Source organism: Salarias fasciatus, chromosome 20, assembly GCF_902148845.1.
Source record: "Salarias fasciatus chromosome 20, fSalaFa1.1, whole genome shotgun sequence".
NCBI classification, from domain to species: domain Eukaryota; kingdom Metazoa; phylum Chordata; class Actinopteri; order Blenniiformes; family Blenniidae; genus Salarias; species Salarias fasciatus.
Genome location: NC_043764.1, coordinates 16840891 through 16863565, shown reverse-complemented (window position 1 = coordinate 16863565; position 22675 = coordinate 16840891). Strand labels below are relative to the sequence as shown.

The window sequence follows — 22675 nt, the reverse complement described above, 5'->3', positions numbered from 1 at the left end:
CTGAACACACGTAGCAGTTTACACGTTACCAGAAAAACTAACTTGATAGCGTGAATGCTTTTCCTCAACCGCTTTCTTGGTCCCATGGATGTGTTTTTAATTTGGGAGAGAAATAGTTGAGTTGAAGGATGACTTCATGTGGTCTGAGCTGCAGCACAGTTATGGTAGGTGAAGTTAAATACTTTCAGGGAACAGCGGAGCTCTTATAAAAACTGAGAAAAAAAAAATCCCAAAACAAAACAAACATGCAGCAGATTTTATTGTTTTATTTTTTCATCCTGAGAGTATTTGAAGAATGGTTCCTGTGAATGAGGCTGTGTACAGCAGAATAACAGCACAGGTTTTGTGTAGAGGCAAAGAAGCTGCATGCAATCTGTTTCTCAAATCCCTGTTAAACTGATTGAAACCTTCTGCTGTGAACTTGTTTAAATGAACTTTGTTTCTTCCAGACAACTGACACTTTCATTCTTTTCATCAGCTGCAGAGCATTTCATGCACATTTTATGGCTTTAAAGTGCATTCACACACTTTTTTTAAAAAACATTTTTGAGGAAATAAGTGTAGTTTAGTAATCTGTTGTAGCAATTAAACACAGATGTTTTGTCTTTCTCTTTAAATACTGTTCATAAAAAGTATCTACTTCATGCCTGTTTGAAAACAAGCATTAGCTTCTATTTTGCATATTTGAAGAGCAGAATTCGATGCCAGAGTCTTGGGCAGCATGCTGTCTGGTTTCAGTCGTCCAGCTGGCAGAGCAGGGCCACACCACGCTTGATCCAATGTTGGGGGCGCTTATTGGTGGGCAACATCATGGAGATGACAAAATTGGTGGAGTGACCCGTGGTAGAGAGCGTGCCCTTCCTCTCGCTGGTCTTGTAGAGAGGGCAAACATAGAGTGTTGGAGGTTGATCCTTACTCTTCTTTTCAGCTGTGTGGGAGAGAAAGAAACAGAGAGTGGTGAATAGATAGGGGATTTTAATCAGAGTCAAAAGAAAGAGAAACTTGGGAAGATAAATGAGGCACGTGGCTGATATTCTGCCACTTGCAGTTATTATACATACTGGGTTTGATCCAGATGATGGGCATTGAGTCAAACAGGACTTTTGGTTGCTGCTCAGCCAGAACGCCACTGGAGACAGAAGAGTAAAGAAAAAATTCACGTGGATTGGGCATTTCACTATTGGTGGAAAAAGTAAAATTACTGACACTTTGCTATAACAACTGCTAACAATTTTCCATGAAAACAATAGTGACCATCATGTCATTAGAGTGTAGTGAATAAAATCGTTTTACATATGTTTATCTGAACTCTTGAGAAATATGGAGCATAATCACTACCTTTCTTTGTCCCAACGAGCTCCATCCAGAAACAGCCCATTAATGTAAACACCATCCTCAGGTGCCGTGTCCGACTCATCGATACACAGAACCTGGAAAATGAAATGCTCCAAAATGTGGATTCATGCACTGTTAAAGCTATGACAAGATAACAACACGTGTGTTTTCAAACCTTGAAATCAAAGCCAAGCAGATCGATGGGGATGTGGTATTTCCTGGCGTAGTTCTGCATGGCCCCAGTAAGGAAGGCTTGAGTGAAGAAGAAACCGGATAACCAGAACACGCTGGGCTTGCTGGTTTCATACCAATCCTGTGGGGAAACCAAATCAGAGAGACCATGGCGGAGGTGAAACCAAAACAATAGTGAAAATTTTACAATTATCTCAACAACATTTGGTGAGTTGCCTTGCTTGCCTGCAAAAACTTGAGCCTTGAGAGAAAGTCGGTGATGTAGCTGCCCAAAGGCTTAAGGCTGGGGTAAGAGCGCTTGGCCCACTTCTCTGGGACCTTCCCCACTATCAAACTGCCTGCAACTGCCTCCAGGTCAGCATCCATCACCACCAAGCCCTTTATCGCCTTTAGCAGGTTCTGTAGACTCACGCGAATTGTGCTGCACAACCTGAGAGAGCACAAACAGCAGTCAGGTCACTGAAAATTTTGTCGTTGACGTGTTGTGCAACCTTAAGATCTGCACTGCGTGGTTTGCTCCTACGTGTTGTAGCGCTCCATCTCTTGGACAAGAACTGTGTTCATACTTTCTTCATACAGCACTGGGAACTTCTGCAGAGCAGCTTCTGTGTCAAAATTAGCCGGAAGCTTTGAAAAATAAGCAGATCAATAAGTTATGATGTATACAGAGCAGATACGATGAGGAGTTTGAAGACTGTTATCAAAGAACTGGACCATTTCTACAATTTAACAACCAGGCAGTAGACTGTAGGAATTGTAAATGTAAGGGCAGTTCATTTATAGCAGCTGCAGTTGTTGGACCAACACCAACATTGGGATATTAGTTTTGGGAATATTTGAGAGTCACAGAGTCAAGGACAGTTTTAATTAGTTGATACCTTAGTGAGGATGTCATTAGCAATGTCAAAGAGGGTGTTGTCACTCCCAGAGGTAGCGCCTCCTTTCACTCCTCCACCTTGGGTGAGGAGCAGTGAATCAAACAGCAGTTTTGTCTGCTGTAAATCTTTAGAAATGTCCACATTTTCATGCATCCCAAACACCTCTGGGTGCTGGCTCAACGGAAGTTTCTACAAGACAACAAAAAATATTGCTTGTAAGATCAGGCTCACGCCAGACAATTTAACTTAATATTGTGCTTCCAGATTATTTGAACCTTGATAAAGACAATGTACTCCTTGTAGTCAGATTTCCGGGGAGCGACATATTCTCCACTTGGCGAGAAAGGGTAGCGATATCCCCAAATGATGTCCTCGTTGTAGAAGTCAGCCAAGATGGTCATCAGGAGCCGTCTGTCCCAGTCATCTGTCACTCGACCGCCGTAGTTACACTCCCCAGTCAGATATGTTATGGCTTCCAAAGGCACCTCGTCATATTCATTTACAAAAAGCTGAAAAAGGAGAGAAGAAGTGCATTTTAGATGCTTTAGGTAGGTGTTATGTATTGATGCTAAGATAATAGTTTGGTTAGATAAATCATTAAAAATGTTATGTGTGGTATAATGGCACTACTTTATGTTCCTGTGTTCTATACAGTATTATCTATCCTTGACATGCGGAGTGATATGTGCAGTGTGATGTGGCACTCAGTCAGTAAAGAAGCTGTTTGAACGTTAAGGCGAGTCTGTGCTTTTTACAAGGTTATATTAAGAGAAGAAACATAACAGTAGGTGAAATTTTGAAAGTGAAACTTTGAAAAAGTACCTGCAGCTGTCTGATACTTATACGGAGATCAGACTCATTGAAGCCATAAGGAATGTTCCAGCCCAAAGGACCAAATTTTTTTCTCTCCTGAACAAGAGCATGAAAGAAGCACAGTCCGTACAGGAGCTTCTCCCAGACCTGGTGAATAAATTCAAGAGTTAGAGAATTGTTTGAGTCACAGAACCATAAATTAATAAGTGAATTTGAATTCCTGGTGCATATACATTGACGATCTGTTTCCTCCCAACTCACCAGTTCCTTATTGGGACAGTTGTTGAAGAAAGTTGGATCAGAAATAGGATCAGATTGATATGACTGGAGCAGGTTGAGGCGAAGACCCGTAGGAGGCTCATTTGTCATTTTCACCCCGTTCTGCAGGATGCTCACTGGAAACTGAATCCATTTATTTATGTTAGTATGTATTCCATTGAAAAATGGCTTTTTCCTCATTCTTTATATTATTTTTTCGAGGAGATAAACCCATCCAGATGAGCCATCTCATTTTCAAGGTGTCCTCAAGTTCCTATGATTGTTTCTCCATGCACATGCAGTGAAACAGAATGAATTTGATTCAGAGGGATTTACCTTGGGTGAAGGGTAGCTTGTGAGCCAGAGGCGGAAGTCTTGGTGGCAAGTTGAAGGACTAAAGTCCTCACAGATTTTCTCCAGGGTGGACATCCAGGAAACGGCCAGATGGCAATTCTGCAGGCACACCCATGTCCCGTTCTGCATTGCTGAGGATATCATCTTAGCAGCGATAGGCCCTTGACCCTGACCCAGAGAGATGGACTGGAACTTTGTACCACCCATGTTCTTGTCACTGGCAAACTTCAGCAAGCCTGTGAAGAGATTTCCATATATTACTGAGGAATTTCTAGCATGTCTCCTTTAAAATCAGCCAGCGGTGCAGCAGAACCTACTCGCCATGGGATCTGCTCCTGGAGACAGCACGAACACAAGCGGTATGGTGGAGTTGGAGTCCAGGTAACTCTTGCTCAGCTCGAATGGAGGAGGCTGGACAAAGCTTTTCCCAAGATTATCAGTGACGTATTTGGTCACAGCAGGCACGATCTTATCGGGCCTAAGGCTGCGAACAATGATCATCTTTTGTAGGTCATTGAGTTTTTCACACCACAGTGGAGGCAGAGCAACATTACATGGCTCTTTGCTGTCATAAATGGGCTTGAAGTCTCCGGGGCTCTTGATAAAAGCCTCTCTGTGGAAACAGATAATTTATTCCATTGGTCAAAAGCAAATTATACTGGCAAACAGAAGCGTGCATGAATAATATGTCTTACTTTAACCCCTGTAAGCCAGGAAGTTCACTGGCTCTGCAGATTTCATCCCAACTTTTGTCCTGCAGCCAGCTGCTGTCGGGGTTAGCTGTGGTGTTCTGCAGGCCCACTCCCCCAGTGAGCAGGAACATAAAGTCAGCATATTCAATCTCCCCCTCTGACCTAAAAAAAAACCACAGAGTAATGAATAAATTATGTATATTTGTGAAATGTCATATAAGTGTGTAAATGAGAAAAAAAACTATTCCTTGTAAAATCACCACTTACAGGAGTAGGTTGCAGCAGAGAAGGAAGGAGAAAAGAAGCTTGTCTTTCTCAAACAGAGAGCGGCACACATTGCAGTACAGGTTGTAGGTGAAGTGATCAATCAGAAATTGAAGCCTTCTCTCAAGATTCTTGGATTTCTTACTGATTAGTAGATGTAAAACACAAGAAATTTCAGACAAACATTAACAAATGAAAAGATTATTCATTACTTAGATTTCACAAAGCTGTTTGTCCATTTCACAATTTCAGCAAGTCACATTTTAGTTAAAAAAAACAACATATTTTTGTATATACAGTATTTTTTAACATCTGCACAGGATCTGCAGCTTTACTAGTTACAAAGAAATTGTATACATGCTCACATACACACTTCCTTCAAACCTTAAACAATAAATTGTGTAGTTCATGCATCATATAGTTTACCAACACCAACAACATACTAAAAGGGTTTTGTAAACTTCTGATACAATCATAGAGTCCCAGCAGATTAGTCTTCTCTTGAGATGGTGCAGAATATCCTTCATCTTCATGACTCACCTGTCCTGGATGGAGTTGATGTAGAGGTTGACAAACCAGCTGAGCGAGTACTGGTACATGGGGTCTATGTTAGTCAGGTCAGCAATACTGAAGAACAGGATGGATGAGCGCTTTGCGATTGCTCTGTAACCCTCTCGAGACTCTGCTATCTTGATCTCTGTCTTCTCAGCAATCTTTGAATCAAATAAAGTTTGAGATCAATTCAGCCAAACGTTAGACTCAAATAAACTATCTTTAGCTGCATTTTTATGTAGAGACCTCACCTGCTGTTTCTTGGATATCTCATTGGACATGCTCTTGGCAGAATCTAGAATCTGAATAGCACTCTCGTCTTCCAGGATATTTCCCTCAGACGACTGTAAAGTCTCAAGGATCTTGTCTTCAATTTCCTTTAGCTGTCTCTTATTGGCAGCTGACTGCAGGATGAGTGCATTTCTCTCTTCTTCCAGCTCTGGCCTGATGAACACATGAAGTACGAAACATGTGGGTGGTGCAGCGTCTCAAGTATTTCGGGGGCATACCAAAGTTAGAATTAATGAGTGCTACCTCTCCTTGGTAACCACGATCCCTAACAGCTGGTCCTCCAGGCCCTCTGGAGTGATCATAAAATTGAGCAGAGCCACTTTGGTGGCCAGTTCTGGCAGGAAGTGGGGGTTTCTGAGTTTTGTGGTGATGTAGAAACGGAACTCAGCGGAGTACTCAATCACACTCTCTCCGAGCCTGATGCAGTCCACACCACCTGAGAGATACACATGTTTATAGCTTTTTCTTCAAATCTCAGAAGCTGTTCGAAAGCAATCTTGTATACTCAGCACCTTGTTTGAAGGTCTGTTTGAGCAGCAGTGGTTCCAGAGAAGGGTCCAGTTCCTCTCCAACGTTTTCCAACAGCAGTGGTGTTCCAAACTGTATGCAGTTCTCCAGAGTCCTCATGTAGTCCCCGTCAGTTAACTTGATTACACTCAGATTGTTATCTTTCTCTGAATTCTTCACCCACTTGTTGGCTTGGCCCTGGGGATCAATCATCAAGGGCCTACAAGAACACACACAGTAAGGGTTAAAACCTCACAGGAGGAGGTGTATTTCGTTTCCTTTCATTTAAACAGAAACTATAATTTTTTTTTTCATCTTGAAATTAAAAAAAATAAAGAAAAATCAGAGAAATACTCTTTCAAATAGACTCACCATCTACGTGAATTACTGACAATAACACCATTGTCAATAGAGAAGGAGTCACTGGGAAGGCCTGCGATGTTCCAAGCTCTGATCTTAATTGGATCTCCCAGAGTTTGACTGAGAGAGAAGTCGTCCGATGATGGAATGTTCTTGGACTAGAGATATGGAGGCAGGTTTAAAAGACAAGATAATGAGCAATTACATTCGCCTTAGTTCAAAGAGAATGACTATAAAGTAGGAGGGTGACTCTTACTTGGCAGAGTTTGGTCCATAACTTGGTGCAGTCCTGTCTGAAGCTAACTGTGAAAGCCCCTAAATAGGCAATAACTCCAGCAGAGATCAGAACGTCTCCGGTCAGGTTGTCATATGTATTCTGCAGGTCATCTGCTGCCTTCGACCATCTAACGATAGATTTACATTCAGTCAGTGGCATATTGCAATCCTTTCAACTGCTGAAAATCATCAAAAGCTGAATATTTAAAAGCCTGACCTGGTCTTTTCTCCACCCAAACCACCAATGAGTTTCTCAGCCCTCTCTAGTTTCCTTCCACATAATTCCACCTGCTGCTCCAGCTGGGCTTTCTCTTCTGTTTTCTCCTCAAAGGTTTTCTTAAGAGCAGACAGGCGGTCCTCAACCTCTTTCAACTCAGCTCTTTTCTGGTCCAAGAGCACCATGGTCGCTGCAAGCGACTCCTGTGCTTCTGCAAGACTGGCCTTTTTGGGAGCTACAACCTAAAACAAAGGAGATGTCTTTTGTGTGAACATTAGAGGTAAAAAGAAAGCGAGTCATTGGAAGATTCTGTGAAGGTCCATAAAAAAAGTGCACCTTTGCCACCCTGTCATACACTTCCATGGCTTTGATCCACTTGCACAGACCCTCTGCAGCAGATGAGGCTTTTGCGACGATGCTGGGGTCAAAATCAGGATTAGTCATGTATTCACTGCGTATCTTCTGCATCACAGGGACCTGTATTGCAGATTAGACGGGTCATTCAGGACAAAATATACATTCTGTAACAGTTATGAAGATGTTTTCTTGACACTTACAGGAATATTGTCCTTGTCATATTCTTTAAGATCTCGCAAAAAATTCATATCACCCAGAAGCTTCTTGCTTGGACCCCAGTAGTCCAAAATCTAGACAATACAAAGGTTAAGCAAAGACATCACAGATACATTACAAAGCAATAAAAGGATACAGTGGTGTAGAAGATGGATGGATTACTGTGGTGCTACCATAAGAAAAGTAAGTGAATGGATATAAAAAGTAAAACAAAAAGCTATATTTTTACAAGATGATATTTTCTGGCTTAGACTAACCTTCTTTCCAGTCCCAGCAGGGTCAGCTATCCTATCTGGCTTTATGCCTTTCATCACACATACAGCTGCCATCACCAGCTTCACCCCCGAAGGTGGATTTTTCATCGACTTCACAATTGTGACATCCGAGGGCTGAAATCAAACAGTTGGCTTAACTTGCTGATCTGTCAAATCTGCTATGACCTGACTGGCAAAATGTGTTAGAAAATACTGCTTAGGTTGAGCGTGCTCACTTTCAAAGTGTCTAAAGCAGAAAGAGCGGCCTCCAGAGCAGGAATAGCTTCAGCCAAGTCACTCTCACATTCATCCTTTAGAGCCTGAGCCTCATCGGCTTTTATAGTTGCTGCCTGCTCGTCAACACGCACAACTTTACTTTTGGCTTCCACCTCCACAGACTCCACTTCAATCACCTGAAAATTTACACAAGTAAACAGATGCATGAATTCATATTTAAAGGCTGAGGGGGGGTTGATGCTCATGTGGTGTGAAGGTGTGAAATATATTCACCTTCATCATCTTGGTGTTGTCAGTCTTTGCCTGCTCCAGTTTGGGTTGCAGTTCTACCAGCTCCTTCTTCATCTCCCCCACCTACAGAGACGACGTTGGAACGAGTCGTGCAAAGGTTTGTTCAGATTTCCAAATCAAAGAAGCACTGGCGAAGCAAAACAACTCAGCAATGCAAAATACCTGTGATTCAGCGAAGGCGAGTTTGTCCAGCCCATTGATGTATCTCTGTTTTGCTTTCATGACAGTTGCTCTTTTTTGAGTGAGGAGCAGACGGAAAGCTGCAATCAGCTCCAGGTAAGATGTGGGCGTCACATAGTTATGTCGGCCAAGCTCAGAGAGAAATCTGTATTGAAACCAACAGTGTAACTAAGCGCTTGCATATATAATTTACCATGTAATCCACAAGCGAGACATAATACCACACCTCTGTGAGAGCTGTTTAGCGGACGTGTGGAATGTTTTGCAGATGGGAATGACCTCCTGTCTCTCATTTTCACTCATATCCAGGGACTCCAGGAATGAGTTAGCTACTCGCTCAAGAGCCTCCTCTGGCCACGGCTGTCAAGGCAGATAAAAATATTATGAAGAAAGAGAAGGTAGGAAGAAAGGCAGCAGATAGGTAGTTGACCCTGTGCCCAGTAATGTCCATCAGCTCAACCATCTGTCATATTTTCTCTCTCTCCCTTGTTATTAATGTTATTTCTGGTTCAAGGAGCTTACTGACTGACTCACAATCTGACGCACAGGAGTCTTACATAGTTTTTACAGTTTAAAGTGTGACACATGAAATATAAACAAGATTATAACAGATATAACACAAATAATTTCTAAACAGTACCTGGTACCAGTCGATGGTGCAGCAGTTAATAAGTGATGGGAACTGGCGCAAGCGGTTTCGAAAGGCATCCCCAATAGGACTGAAGGCCACAACAATGTGGAGGTTTTCTTTGCAGCGGGCCACAAAGAAGGCAAACAGGCTCAAAGGGCTTAATTCCACATTTTTATTACCAGCCTGAGCAATGGGACGTACTGTCTGAGGAGAGGAGAAGGTAAGATAGCATCAAATAAAATTCAGATAATTCTTACGTAAGTTATTTTAGATTTAATGATTTCATAGTCGCCTACCTCCATGATCTCCTGCTTCTCATCTATAGCAAACAGGTTGGGTACCTCTCCTGTGTTTAGAACACTGTCGACATCTTCTAGAAAAGCCTCGTCTTTGATCTGAGCGTCAGTTATCAAGAACACTGTCTTCTGTCCTTTAACACCAGCGTTTTTCAGAAGCATCTGCAAATTCAGGAGAAGTGAAGACAGGGGATTCTGGTTAAACATGTTAAAAATGTCATATATATGTACACACACACACACAAATTAATAACCTAACCTTTAGGTCATCTCTCCATTCGGTCATGCCATAACTTTTTGAGATTTCAGGCTGAAACAGGGCCATGTGGGACATGGACGTAGCCAGACGGACGATGGACTGCCGGCCACTGCCTCCTACTCCCACCAGCAGGGCATTGCCCCCAGGCTGCTTCAATACACGGCTGATTCGGGACAAGTGCTCCAGGACATAGCTACATGTTGGGGAGTTTTTTCAGAGAATGTGTTGGTAACATAAAAACACAATTTTTCCTCCACAAAGTCAGTTGGCTTCAAATACTGTACAAATTTTTACAAAAAATTGCTGTGATAAAAGATGTTCACCGGAATATGACGAGGTTCATTCGAGTCTTGTGCATCTGGTTGTATTCCTGCAGACAGGACTCCACCACCTGTGCAAAGCTTTCCATTGAAGGCACCTCGGTGTACAGGCGCTCATCACCCTCCAGGTCAGGCTTCATGTAGTCACCAAACAGAAGATTTTGCATGTCTTCCTCAACCAGCTGGAAAATAAAGATTACTTAAGTACAAGGCACAGAAAAAGACCAAATCAACAATAACACTGCGGTGAAATCTCAAGCATACTTTACTGCCTTTCTTGAGGTGATCGAAGACCTGGTCAAAAGACTCTTTGAAATGGTCTTTGAGGATGCCATTCATGAGTTTGAAAAGCCATGTTCGGTCTTGTTCCTCAACCAGACGATCATAGTAAACACGGAAGACCTCATGGACGAACAGTTTTATCATGGTGTGCTTGTTCTCCAGTGACTGTTTCTTCAGCAGCAGGCATCCTTGGATGACACGCGAGAAGTCTCGCAGGTTGAAAGTGTAGTGAGACTTGGCTGGAGTAGGAAGCAGGTGCTTCATGGCTTTCTGATACACCTTTTTAAAACAAAAACATGACATAAGTGATTAAAAACATTAAATATTCAAATAGTTATAATGTAGCTGTGTGGTTTTATAGCTCTCACCTCCATTGTAGCCATCACTATTTGGTTACCAACTGTAAAACATTCTGGTGGGAAATTATTATTTTTGAAATGAAAAGCCATAATGTTGGAGAAAATGCGAACCATGGTGTCGTCACTGAAGGCATTGATACTAAAGATGTTGAAATGTCGTAAGAAGCGAGGTGTGACTGCATTCCTCCCACCACCAGGGGGACCCATGGCTGAGATGAGCTGTAAGTCCACCAGGGTGATCCTGGAGGTGTCCTTCAGGTCATACCTGCAACAGTACAACAGTAAAATAAATGTTCATGATCATTTTTTTAATCTCTACTTTTAAAATTACGCCAGCCTCCAAGAGCAAATGGTTCATACCAGTTTTTGTGGTCAATGTACTGTCGGAGGAGCTCCACAGGAGGCTGAGCTCCAAACTGTTCCAGTGCCGGCATGTTCATGTCATCTACAAAGATCACACACTTTTTCCCCATGGGGGGTCCGAATACCCCTTTCCTTCGTTTGTCTAACCTGGACATGATGATATTCTGATAGAAAATACAAAACAGATGAATATGCTTGGATATTCATCAAGCTCCTTATTCCAAAATGACTGAGAATCTTGTGTGACCTGCCGACCTGGGTTTGGTTTGCACTCGTCCGAGCTGAGAAGTTGATGAAGAAGGGAAGGAAGGAGTCTTTGTCCAGATTGTTCATCAGTTTCTCCTTAACATAAACAGACTTCCCAGTGCCAGTAGTTCCAACAAACAGGGGAGGACTAAGAATGAAGACAAGAGAAAATGATGATTAATCATGACAAACACCAAAACAGCACTCTGTGACCTACAGAAATAGATATTTGAAGCGTCTATAGACAAATGACACAGTGAAGAAGCTTCTTACACTCCATATGTGATGCAGAGGTCCATCAGATAGGAGTAGCGAACCGTGTCAATAGTGGGAACGATGATCTCTTGCACTTTGGTGTTTTTGTCTCCTAGGCTGACATTCTGAATGGATTCATTCCAGTGAATCCATTTGCCTCTTCTATTAAACTGTGGAAGAAATTACAATATTATGCAGTGATAGAAACAAATGAATTTCTTCAGAATGTCACTTCACAATACCTCATAAAAATAGTCATAGACGAGGCCTTTCTCATCCATTGGACACTCCCATTTTCCAACTGCGTCAGGGATCGGATTTTCTTTCATTTCTCCTGAAATCATCGCCCTGAGGAAGTCACTGAACTTCTCTCTGCTGTCTGCATCGCAACTGCCGCCAACTGACCACACCAAGGAGAAGGCAAAAGCCGCCTGAAAGCAAAACAGAAGAGTGGTGCCCAAAATATCAATGAAAGAGCAAATGAAGACAAAGACAAAAACGAAAAATATTTAAAAAAAACTAAAGTTTCAGTCTTCTGACCATGATCCAGGTGCGGATACTGCTATCTCCAGGATCCGTCGTAACCGGCTCAGTGAGAAGCATCTCAAACAGTCGACACAACGACATCACAGTGTTACTGTCGCTGGTGGACACAACTTCCTGTGAACAAAAAACATGACCTTCAGTCAAAATCCATGGAAAATTGTAAATGCCTGATAACATCTTGGCCAGGATTCAATTACTCTGCAGTTTTTCCGCAGCATCTTGAGAGCAGGAGGCAACATCCAGTGAAAGAGCTCCATCAGCAGAGAGCAGAAGTCAGGCTTCTGCAGAGCTTCCGGAAGGGTTTTCATCCAGGAGACCACCAAGGGCTTCCAGCCCAGCTGAGACGGCTCCATGTAGATCATACCACAGCGGCTGACTGTGGCTGGCTGCCGAGAAAATAATCAAAAAACTTCACATACACAAGTCTCAGGTATTGAATCTTTCCCACCAATCAAGCTGCGCTGACCTTATTGTTACATTTATAACATATTGATGAACACTGAAGCTTCAATAATTCAGAATCGAAATCATTTGGCACATCATCTGGCAAATTGCATTGTTGTGGAGAAATGTAAAATAAATGTCTGAATTAACTGCAGGTGCTTTACTCACAGAGGCCTGTGACAGATCCATTGCCTCAAAAATCAGACTCATCTGACTGGACATCTGAATGATTTCACCACTCATCAAACACAACTGTGGGACAAGATTAAAACAAACAAGAGCTTAACTGGATACACATAAAAACAAACAGTGAAATCACTTACAGAGTCAAGTATGTGAGTACAACCTACCTTTTTGTTGTCATCGAGCACAGTGTTCATGCTCTCGATCCACAGAGTATCTATTGGACCATCGAACACCACCCACTTACGATCTGGTGTGTCAGCAGACGCAAACTCACGAAATGTGTTGGCCACAACCCCATCTGTCCACTAGAAAGGATGCAAAGTCAAACACATGAAAACATCACTGGCTTCCATCATTTACGTCACAAAAACTCTTTCACCTGCAGACTGAACACACAAATTTACCTCATGTGAAACTTGGTCAAACTGTCCAAAGAGCTGTCCCATAGTTACAGACTTTGGGTTTAGAGTCCTGAAGATCACCTTCTCCTCCAGGCCCTGTCCTCTCTCATTCATGAGAGTCAGAGTGTCGGCTAGAACATGTAGCACTTTGGTTTTTCCAGCAAAAGGTTCTCCAACCAGCATAAACCTGAAAATGACAGGGTGTTTTGAAACAACAATATTGTTTAATACATACTTTTAATCTAGCAAGCAGTACATCAAAATACAACATGGCAACTGAAAAATAACCTACCCATGCCTAACTATCATCATCTCGTATGTCTGGATCATCTTTTGTAAGAAGACCTCCGTTGGCTGCACATTGTGATTTTTACAGCACTCCTCAGCAGCGGCCAGAAACAGCTGATGCAAACAAAGGAAAATACAGCTTATAAAATACATAACATAAACATACAGTACATGACAATGTAGCTGGATGTAGAGAAAAATAATAGTGGAATCAATGTGTCTGACCTGATAGTCTGCCTCAGGAAGAGATATTCCTGGAAACAAATCACTGGTGATTCCACTGAATAGTGGAATATCATGCGACAGAAACTTGGGTTCATTAACATCCTTTATGGATCTCAGAAGCTGAAAAACAAGCAAACAAAAATGTGAGAAGGGTTAAGAAAAAAAAAAGATTAATGAGGTTGAAAAATCAAGACATAATGTTTAGTTCATCCACTCATGTAAGCACACATACAATAATGTCTTCATTCTCATCGGGATACTTGAGCTTGAGGTTTCCAGCAGCCACGAGTACAGCTTTCACTGCCCTCATGCCGTAATCGTAGTGGAACTGAGAGGAGAGCTGTTCTGAACAAAGCCTGTAAGTCATGACGATCTTCACCGAGAGCGGTTTGGCATCGAGGAAACCGTAGGAATAAAGAGAGATTTCTGCTATCAGGGCATAGTTGGGGACCATCATGGCCACTGTCCGGAACAACACCTGTATCAAGAAACATGAAAGAAATTCAGTATTATCAGTGCTACAAAACTGAAAGTAGAGGCATAATAAATAATGTCAAATAAGCAATATTATTTTTAAGAGATGATGCAGCTGTTTTTTGGATTCATGAAATATTCAACGAGAGACCTTGAGGTTGTCTGGGAGCTCTGAGCGCCCTGCATAGCCAGGATTCATTGTAATGGATACAAAGCAGTTGGGATTGAGTTTGAGCATGGTGCCTTCAAAGTCAAAGTAGTCCAGCTTCTGCTCGATGGCCCTCTGAATGCAGAGAACCTGCTGAGCCACCACAGACAGCACCTCCAACTCGATGCGGTTGAATTCATCAAAGCATGCCCATGCACCAGACGAGGCCAGACCTTTAAAAAACTAAAACATGAAAACAAATGCATGTTAACAAGGAATATGATGCATATCACATTGCAACAATTAGATTTCCTATTTACACTTGATTATTTAAAAAGTAAAAGTGGATTTTACTTTCCCCATCGCCAGATAATCCAGTCCATCTGAACAGTTGAAGACCACACACTGGACAGCAAGAGCCTTGGCTAAATCTTTGGTGGTCTCAGTTTTTCCTGTTCCTGCTGGGCCTTCGGGTGCACCGCCCAAATTCAGGAAGAAAGCTCCAATCTAAGACAGGCATGTTAAAATTAATTGAAAGCTAAAATAATTTGCAACTGCAAGCATTCACATCCATTATGAATGTAATGTACACTGGTTGAGATGGATTTTTTAAATATTTTTTTTTACCAGAGTTCGGTAGCATCTGTCAGTCAGAGGAGTGATGACAAGACGCGGGGAGTTCCCCAGGTACTCATAAGCGTATTTAACGTCACAGTTGATTATGCGAACACGCACATTGTCATTGCTCCAGTAGTAGCGTAGCTGAGCCAGCCACTGAAAGTCAGTTTCATGTGATACGCCTGTTAAGCAGTGGACAAAAGTGTAAACATATTTATCTCTGTGCTCTGCAGTGTCACAGTGAAGTTATATGACATACATGAGAGCTTTGAAGTACCTTTTTCTATGAGGTCCATGACTACATCCCTGGCATGAACATCAATCGTGACCAGAGCTCCCAAAGTAATTCGCGTTTGCTTGGGCAGTTCTCCTCTCACCAGCTCCACGATGTCATTCAGCTGATTCTGGAGCTGCTGATAGTAGTTCTTTAGGGCCTGTGTAAGAAAAAAACCCCAAAAAAACACCCATTTACCACATTTAATAATTTTGTTTTTCCCAGGCATGACATTGTTGTGGTGTGAGACTAATTCTGAATTACACTGCAAATACTTGAAAGGCTTAAGAAAAATGTTAAAATAATGGAAAATCCTCACATCTGGCCCTTCTCTGATGGCCTCATGAACCTCCAAAGTCCAGAAAATCTGTGATGTGCACAGGACCACCTGGCCAGGCCACTCCTTCACCCACTGACTCCGTGGAGTCTCTTCATAGGCCTGTTCACAAAATAACATACAGTCGCACTGCTCTCACCCACATTTATATCCAAACTAAGGAGGAACTTGATCTTGCATGAATGCACAATATTCCAACATGATTCAGGCTACAAGGAACTGAGATCTCACCAGTCTGGACCGGGAGATCACATCTCTGACGCTGCGAAGCATCACATCCTCCACCTGAACCAGCCACTTCTCCACTGCTCCTTTGGCTTCAGATGTGGAGATGTGCTGGATGAGCTGAACGCGCTCTCCCTCACTGCTGTACATGGCCTGGGCACAGAGGTCATACTGTTTAATTCACCATCGTGTCACGTAGCAGAAACAATATGCGACTATCTTACCTGAATGTCCATATTGGGGAGGAAGTCCAGCTTTGAAATGCCCTCAAAGCACTTCTTCAAATGAGGCTGCACTCGCAGTGGGTCCTTGGTTTCAGAGAGAATCTCCAGCATTTCATCGTTGGATAAAAAGAAGAACCTGGCAGCAACATTAAAATGTTCTTATAGTCACAACATTCTGGGTGGGGAAAAAAAATTGCAAAACCTTTTCATTTACCGAGGAAAAAAGAGACGTTTCTTCTCCAGATATGCATTCAACCCTTTCATAATGTTATCAAGGAGGGTGTTGGACTCCTGCAGTTTCTCTAACAAGCCAGGTAATGAGGTTGCTGGAAGAATCTATCATCAGAAATCATCAGGTAACTCAAACTGAATGTGTAACTAGCCGTCAGATTTTTTTTTTTTTTGTCAACGTATTTTCTTACCTTAGGATCTTTAACACAATACTTCATCACAGCTTTCCAGTTACTGTCAACAGTTTGAAAGAGTCGTCCCTCTTCTGGAATCTGCTGCATAATGTCCTGAGATGAAAAGATGGGCTCAAGGTAAAGCCACTGGACCTGAACCTTCAGCCACTCGTCTATGGTTTCCTGTATCCGGAGCAGACGCTCCTCCCAAAGCTGAGAGCACAAGAGAAACAAATAAAACTCTGCACATCTGGATACAAGCACATGATCAACGAGCAAAGCTGTCATACAGATTAAACATTTATTTGTGATGCAAACAAATACATTCAATTCTGTGGCAAACCTTGATTTCACTCTCGAACGGCTTGATGAATGGTGAGCCTCTCATAGTTTGAGTTTTCACAATCTGGTCGTCCAAAATCGTCTGAATATCGTCCAGAGAGGTCAAAATGGACACACCAGTGTCTCTGTATGGTTGATGGTGGAAGGAGACATCATCCCAGACACACTTCATGGCGTGCATTGCCTTCTCCAGAGAAAACTCCTGCAAGAAAATGTATCAGACACACACAGAGCGTTTAACACACACACAGCTGATACATTACACACATTCTGTATTAATAATATGTCACCAGTTCTCACTTTACTGGCAGCGGCACTGATTGACTCAAAGTCTTCCAGAAAAGGAGTCAGATTCTGTTTGAGGATTTTGCGGAGAGTTGTCCCAGCATTAGGAGTGAGATCATAGCCTGCCACCTCTGATATCTGCTCCCAGTGGCGAGCTCTGAGACCGGAGTTACACAGGATGGACACCACAGGGATGTACTCCTGTTGACAAAAGCATATCCCCCAACATTATTCAGTGGGAAGAAACAATGTTTCACAAATTTTGAATAGCAATCGTCTTAAGCCTCTTATTTTCTGTCACCGTTGGCAGGATTTGGCATTCCCTTAATTTGTAGCTGTTTATGATGTGCAGATAATTGAAAAACTCTGGTAAAGCAGAGAAATAGAGCTCTGACTTCACATGACTGTGATTATGATGGATCCAGGATGTCACCACTCTGTCATACATTTAAACAAGAGCTTCACTGCAAAAGCAGTGACTCTTTGCACATTTCCCCCACAATTCTGCATTCATGAAATCAAAACAAATATAGTGGTCCGAGTCATAACAGCGTCACCTTGAAATGTTTGATCTGCTCCATCACAGTGGAGCACAGAGTTGTTGTGGGACTCTGCTTCCTCCCGTCCTCGTCATGTTGGAGCCTCATGATCCCTGAAATCTTCTCCTTCTCTTGTGCAGCCCTATTCTGTTTCTGCTCAAAGAACTTCACCATCTTGAAGATCTCCCGGAAGAACTCATCCACTTTCGCCTCCAGACTTTCACCATCTAGGTCCTGGAAGGAACCATCCAACCATCTACAAGGAAAGAGCATAAAAAACTCATCAGGTATTTAGAAAAAAAAAAAAATTGCAAAAATAACAAGATTCTAAAAGAGGCGAAACCTGCTCTCTGTGCGCTGCCAGTTCTGGATCAATCCAAACAGCTTCTGGTATGGTTCAATACTGTCTTTTATGACTTCAGCTTGTGGGAAAGTTGTAAGGTCCCATTGGTAGAACTCCTCTTCTTTGTTGATAAAGGCAATCTCCTCTTCAGCCTGCTGGAGGAGTTTCTGAACTGTTCTGGTATCTGCAACATACTGTTAAAAAAATGAACAAATATATTTATAGAGCCATTTCTATGCATCAAATTATTTTCAGAGACACTTTTGATCTTGATAACTGCAATCCTTCAGCACTATTGAACCTGCTCTGCAAAACAGGATTGATGTATTCTGGATAATTTTGATATTTCTTTGCAGTGAATATCGGTTCTTGTTTTTCATTTGTTTTTGATTTGTGCTCCTTTTTTCTATGCTTTTTCTATGACAGTTCTGCGCACCTTGTCTGGCCATGTCTTGCCGAAAGACGGTCTGCCCTCCAGGCCCAAAAAATGAGGGACGGTTTTCCCTGGTGGCGGTCCCTTCACTTGGTGCAGTGGTGTGTCTCGTCTTCTAGCGTGTGTTAATTTACACAGAGGTTACCCTTACTTTTATTTTATTTTTTTTTTGCTTCTTGGTGACCTTCAGGGCAGCTCATCATGAGGTTTAATGGTCAGTAGACCTTAGGAAAGATGGGACCCTTGAGCTGATGCATCCCTTCCTTTCCTTGAAATTGATTGGGCTGCCATTTTTAGATTTTAGTGTTAACCAGTTTTAATATTGTTATTGAAGTTTGATATTCTTTTTGGAAAACTTACGTCTCTATCCAGTGTTGTTGAATCTTGCATGATCTTCCCTTTATTTAATTCCAGGGAGTGAAAGGCCCCAGGTGGCATTGTTGCACAGTAAAATCAAATAGACACAAATTTAACCCTTGCTGTCATGCCACATAATGATACCTGTACTCTTTTACGATGTAGCTCAGCCAAGTGAAGCCGTATTTTTCATGAAAATATAAAGTTTCGTTCCGCCAGCCTCTGTTGTGCTGCCTGTGTTTCATTGTGAATATGAGATAAAGAGCTGTAAATAAAAAATATTTAATTTACACAATACTGATAATCAGAGAGGAGAATTTGTTGTATTTATTTAGTAGATGTGAGAGTAGCATCATCAACAGATTGGACTCTATATAAGAAAAAAAAAGATGATTCCATATTTACTGAAGGCCATCTGTAATGGTTAATGACACTGTACCTGCCGCATCATCTGCAGGTCAGAACAAAGTGGAAACTCTTCTATCCTGCGCCCCAACTTTTCCAGCTGCACCATTAATCTTTCTCTCCGCGCCGTCAGCTCCGTCTGGCCTTTCTGCTTGGCTGTCTGCATCACCTGGAAAACAAACAGAGCTGTCCTGGATCACTTCATTCGTTTAAAAACAGCCATGATATATTGTCCTATGTATACACAGAAGCATTACCTCATCACTCTGTTTAAACACATGAAGGATGTTTTTAGGCCAGAGAAAAACTGTGGAATTCAGCTCCAGATCTTCTGGTTCAAAGATGTAGACATCCAAGAGGTACACTAGCCTGTGGTAGGCTTCCTATTGTGTGATGAAAAAGGATACAGTTTGTATAATTGTAATCAATATGGGTTTCTTTGTTAAAAAAAAAAAAAAAAAAACACAATGATTTAATACTCACCTTTATTTTTTCATTAAGCACTGCGATACTCTTTGTCTTAGTGACACTGACGTATTCACTCAGCTGAGCCATCTGCTCTGTACTTTCTGTAACTTCGGTAGCTTTCTTTCTGATGGTTTCGAATTCAGAGCAGATCCTGTGTACAAACACAAAGAAGATTAAACACATAGGAGCATTTTACTAACAAATCAGCTTGAAGATTGTGACAGAAGTGACTCACTGTGTATTTTGCTCCCGGTGTCTAGAGACCAGTTTCTTGAGAAGTTTTTCAGCATAAGCATTAGATTTGTTGGCAAGCCCTTGTTTCAACTCTGAACAGTCGAGATGAACCATCGTGAAGCTGGCTTTCGATGGGAGGCTCATAATCTCTTGAGACAGGGCACGAAACTCCTCCACTTTCTTTAACAAGTGGAATTAGACATGAGGAGGCTTGAGAAAGTTAAAACAAGACAATAAAGGGCAAACACATTCAGTGTGAAATCATGTCTTACCTTTGTGTACTCATCAAAAGAATGCTCCTCTTCCATTAACGTTTCTATCTGGGCTTGTGCAGTTCCATTGACTAACCAGCTGTATTGATCCACTACAAGAAAACACACAAAGTCATCAGTCAACTGAATCTGAAAAATGGTCGGTTGTGGATTTTTAACATGAATCATTGCAGAACGTCACCATAATTCTGGAAATGCTTGTCAGGCTCTTCCAGATTTTTGCGCACAGCGTTCTTCACAGAAACTTGAGCACAAGCAATTATCTGATTGTCCACCTTTGCATCCACAGATGAAGTTGTGTTTTGTGCCAACCACGACTGGACCGTTGGTACTTTCTGCAGATCGGTGTTAGAAATGTCGGGGCAAGATCAATATGTACTTGAAAAAGGTGCCAAGAAACAGGGCCTCACCTGCAGTGTATTTGTTACAGCATTAAGAATCTCCAATACAGAGTCTTCCAGATCTTGCAAGGTGGGGTAAATTTCCATCTTTTCATCATCAAATGTCAAAGCCATATGAAAGATTGGCAAGAGGTGATGACAGCCTGGATCGAAAACATTCACAACCTCCTCTACACTTGCCTGCAGTAAAGATTTCAACTGGGAAAATGCACAAGACACATAAATGAAAAATACGTCAGATATTAAAGAACTGAGAAACTTCTGTCAAAGCTAAGTTTCAAATGAAAAATGACAGAGATTCACTTCACCTGATTGGAAATGAGAGTAGATGCACAGTCATAAAAGGAACCCAATCTCTTCTCTTTCACTACTCCAAGCATTTTTTTGTCGGTTAGTAAGTGAATGATTTTGGGGAACCAGGTGTTCATGATGCGATCTTCTGTTCTCTTACACTCCACCAAGGTTTTATTCTGTAAGCTCTTATAGTCCACAGGCCCTGAGGCTCTGCAAAAACATAAACCGCCACTTATTCAAAGAGAAAGAAAATGTTCACATCAGACAGCATATGTGCTATTAGCTGGTTTTTATTACCTGTATCCTGAAAGATTTACTAAAACCAGGGTAGAAAATGTCATATAGCCAATGTCCAGCACAGTTTGCATTACAGGATGCAGAATGTGCAGATTCATCTGTATCCTCCTGCGGCTTTTGATAAAGCTGTCATGCCATGGTTGGGTGGAATCAAGTATCGGTAGTCTGCAATTTTTTAAAAGCAATCTAATTCATCACAAAGAAAGGAACTGAAAAAGAGTAAGTAACTTGTACATGAATGAAATGTGTACTCGTATGTTAGCCACTTACTTGGATTGAGTGGTTGTTTGTTTGTCTGAAGTCAGTTCTTCCATATCTGGATTCTTTAAGACTGTGTCCACTAAAATGAGCAAATATGAGATGATGAAGTGGTTCACTCATCTCAAAGAATAATACGAGTTAAGCACTGTACTAAAGCTGAACAACACTGTGGCTGTTATGGTTCTTACTCGGAACATGTTTCTAATTCATTTTGTGGTATAATAATGACCCGAAGCAGTTTTGCAGAAAGAAGGTCAAAGAATACTATGAGAAATCATATGCTGCAGACCTGGATGTCAGTATATATACAATACTGACAGATGTGAGACACAAGCACCTTTATCTTTATTTTTTTTAAATTGTCTAAAAACTTTGTAAAAACTGTACTCACAGCCAAAACTAAACTGCTCCTACCTGTGTGCTTGAGAATGACATTCCTGAAGTCCTCACTGACTTCTTCACAAAGCTCCTGCAATAGAAATTTTTTTCCCACAGTATCTTTAAGTTTCGGTGAGATTTTGGCCTCAATTGACTCCAGCCATTCACTCTGGATTGGAGCAACAGGTCGCTTCTCCACACAATGCTTCAGAAAATTGTACTTCATCTAAAAAGGGCACAAAAGAAAATGAGATCCTGTGACCTGCACAAAAACATGAACTCATTATGAAAAATAAACATACCCTTTGCTTCCGTTTTTCACTGAGCATCTGCAAAATAGGAGTTGAAATAAATTTTAGCCTATTGTGCAATATTTCAATATCATCATGTATACTTGGTTATTTTTTGTTCAAGATGAGTGCAGAAACAGATGGTTATCATACAGATGGTGGGAACTGTGGTTCAGGTGAGGGGGTGCGCACAGATTCCCTCGCTTTGCTGTAGTCCTTTATCGCTCTGGAAGCCCTGCAATGATTGAAGGTGATGAAATGTCACACTGCAGGGAGCCCAGTGTCTTAAATAATATTTAGAAATAACAAGAGTAGACGTCACTGGCATAAATGTAGAAACATGCTGAAGAAATGGAGAAACATACAATAGCATGTTCAGTTCTTTTCGCTGCACGCTGCGTCTACTGTGCTTCAGCAGCTTCGTGTGAGCTTCCATTTTTTCTTTGAACTCCGCCAAGGTTGCTTCAGCCTCCTCCATTTGGTGATGAAAAGGCTTCCCTCTGATGGGGGGCAGCACCGGGAGCTTTGGCACCCCGCCCTCGGCCATCTCTAGAAAGACAGACAGTATACTGTCAGGACTGTGTCAGGAGTAACTTGACACCTTCTGTGGTGGTCAGTGAATGCAGCATCTGTCTCTACAGATGTGTGTTTGTGAAACAGTACATGGAAATGAACGACTCACTTTCACAGTATATTTTACTTAAGACTATCACATCATACAGTGTAATTCCTGGAAGATTATTTGAA

General features: G+C 41.8%; 1 protein-coding gene across 1 annotated transcript; it reads right to left on the bottom strand.

Moving 5' to 3' along the window:
• Positions 1-548: 548 nt before the first annotated feature.
• On the bottom strand, positions 549-22475 carry dnah12 (dynein, axonemal, heavy chain 12). The gene is made up of 72 exons (XM_030119679.1): positions 22294-22475; positions 22082-22163; positions 21675-21864; positions 21270-21339; positions 21000-21164; positions 20717-20933; positions 20418-20606; positions 20189-20342; positions 20008-20099; positions 19737-19915; positions 19517-19652; positions 19291-19416; positions 19068-19202; positions 17839-18032; positions 17514-17751; positions 16972-17157; positions 16673-16873; positions 16348-16542; positions 16140-16261; positions 15926-16061; positions 15708-15854; positions 15459-15578; positions 15143-15299; positions 14875-15047; positions 14602-14754; positions 14251-14490; positions 13858-14103; positions 13626-13745; positions 13405-13514; positions 13116-13299; positions 12876-13016; positions 12694-12777; positions 12279-12467; positions 12076-12195; positions 11778-11966; positions 11554-11705; positions 11290-11428; positions 11032-11198; positions 10681-10936; positions 10295-10591; positions 10034-10212; positions 9711-9903; positions 9452-9613; positions 9165-9359; positions 8751-8884; positions 8507-8669; positions 8327-8407; positions 8053-8229; positions 7820-7951; positions 7547-7636; positions 7326-7466; positions 6990-7231; positions 6753-6900; positions 6509-6654; positions 6142-6356; positions 5873-6065; positions 5590-5782; positions 5327-5499; positions 4790-4930; positions 4526-4684; positions 4148-4443; positions 3813-4066; positions 3480-3620; positions 3228-3365; positions 2681-2914; positions 2406-2594; positions 2051-2154; positions 1753-1957; positions 1511-1648; positions 1339-1430; positions 1062-1129; positions 549-928 (listed from the first exon to the last, which is right to left on the bottom strand). The coding sequence occupies exons 1-72, from the start codon at positions 22473-22475 to the stop codon at positions 735-737; spliced, it is 11883 nt and encodes a 3960-aa protein (XP_029975539.1). The 3' UTR covers positions 549-734.
• Positions 22476-22675: the final 200 nt, after the last annotated feature.

Coding starts and splice junctions, on each gene's coding strand:
- dnah12 (XM_030119679.1), bottom strand. CDS start 22,475: ATGGCCGAGGGCGGGGTGCCAAAGCTCCCGGTGCTGCCCCCCATCAGA. Junction 16,543..16,672: donor CGTTCGAGAGTGAAATCAAG/GTTTGCCACAGA, acceptor TTGTGCTCTCAG/CTTTGGGAGGAGCGTCTGCT. Junction 4,931..5,326: donor ATCAACTCCATCCAGGACAG/GTGAGTCATGAA, acceptor TCTACTAATCAG/TAAGAAATCCAAGAATCTTG.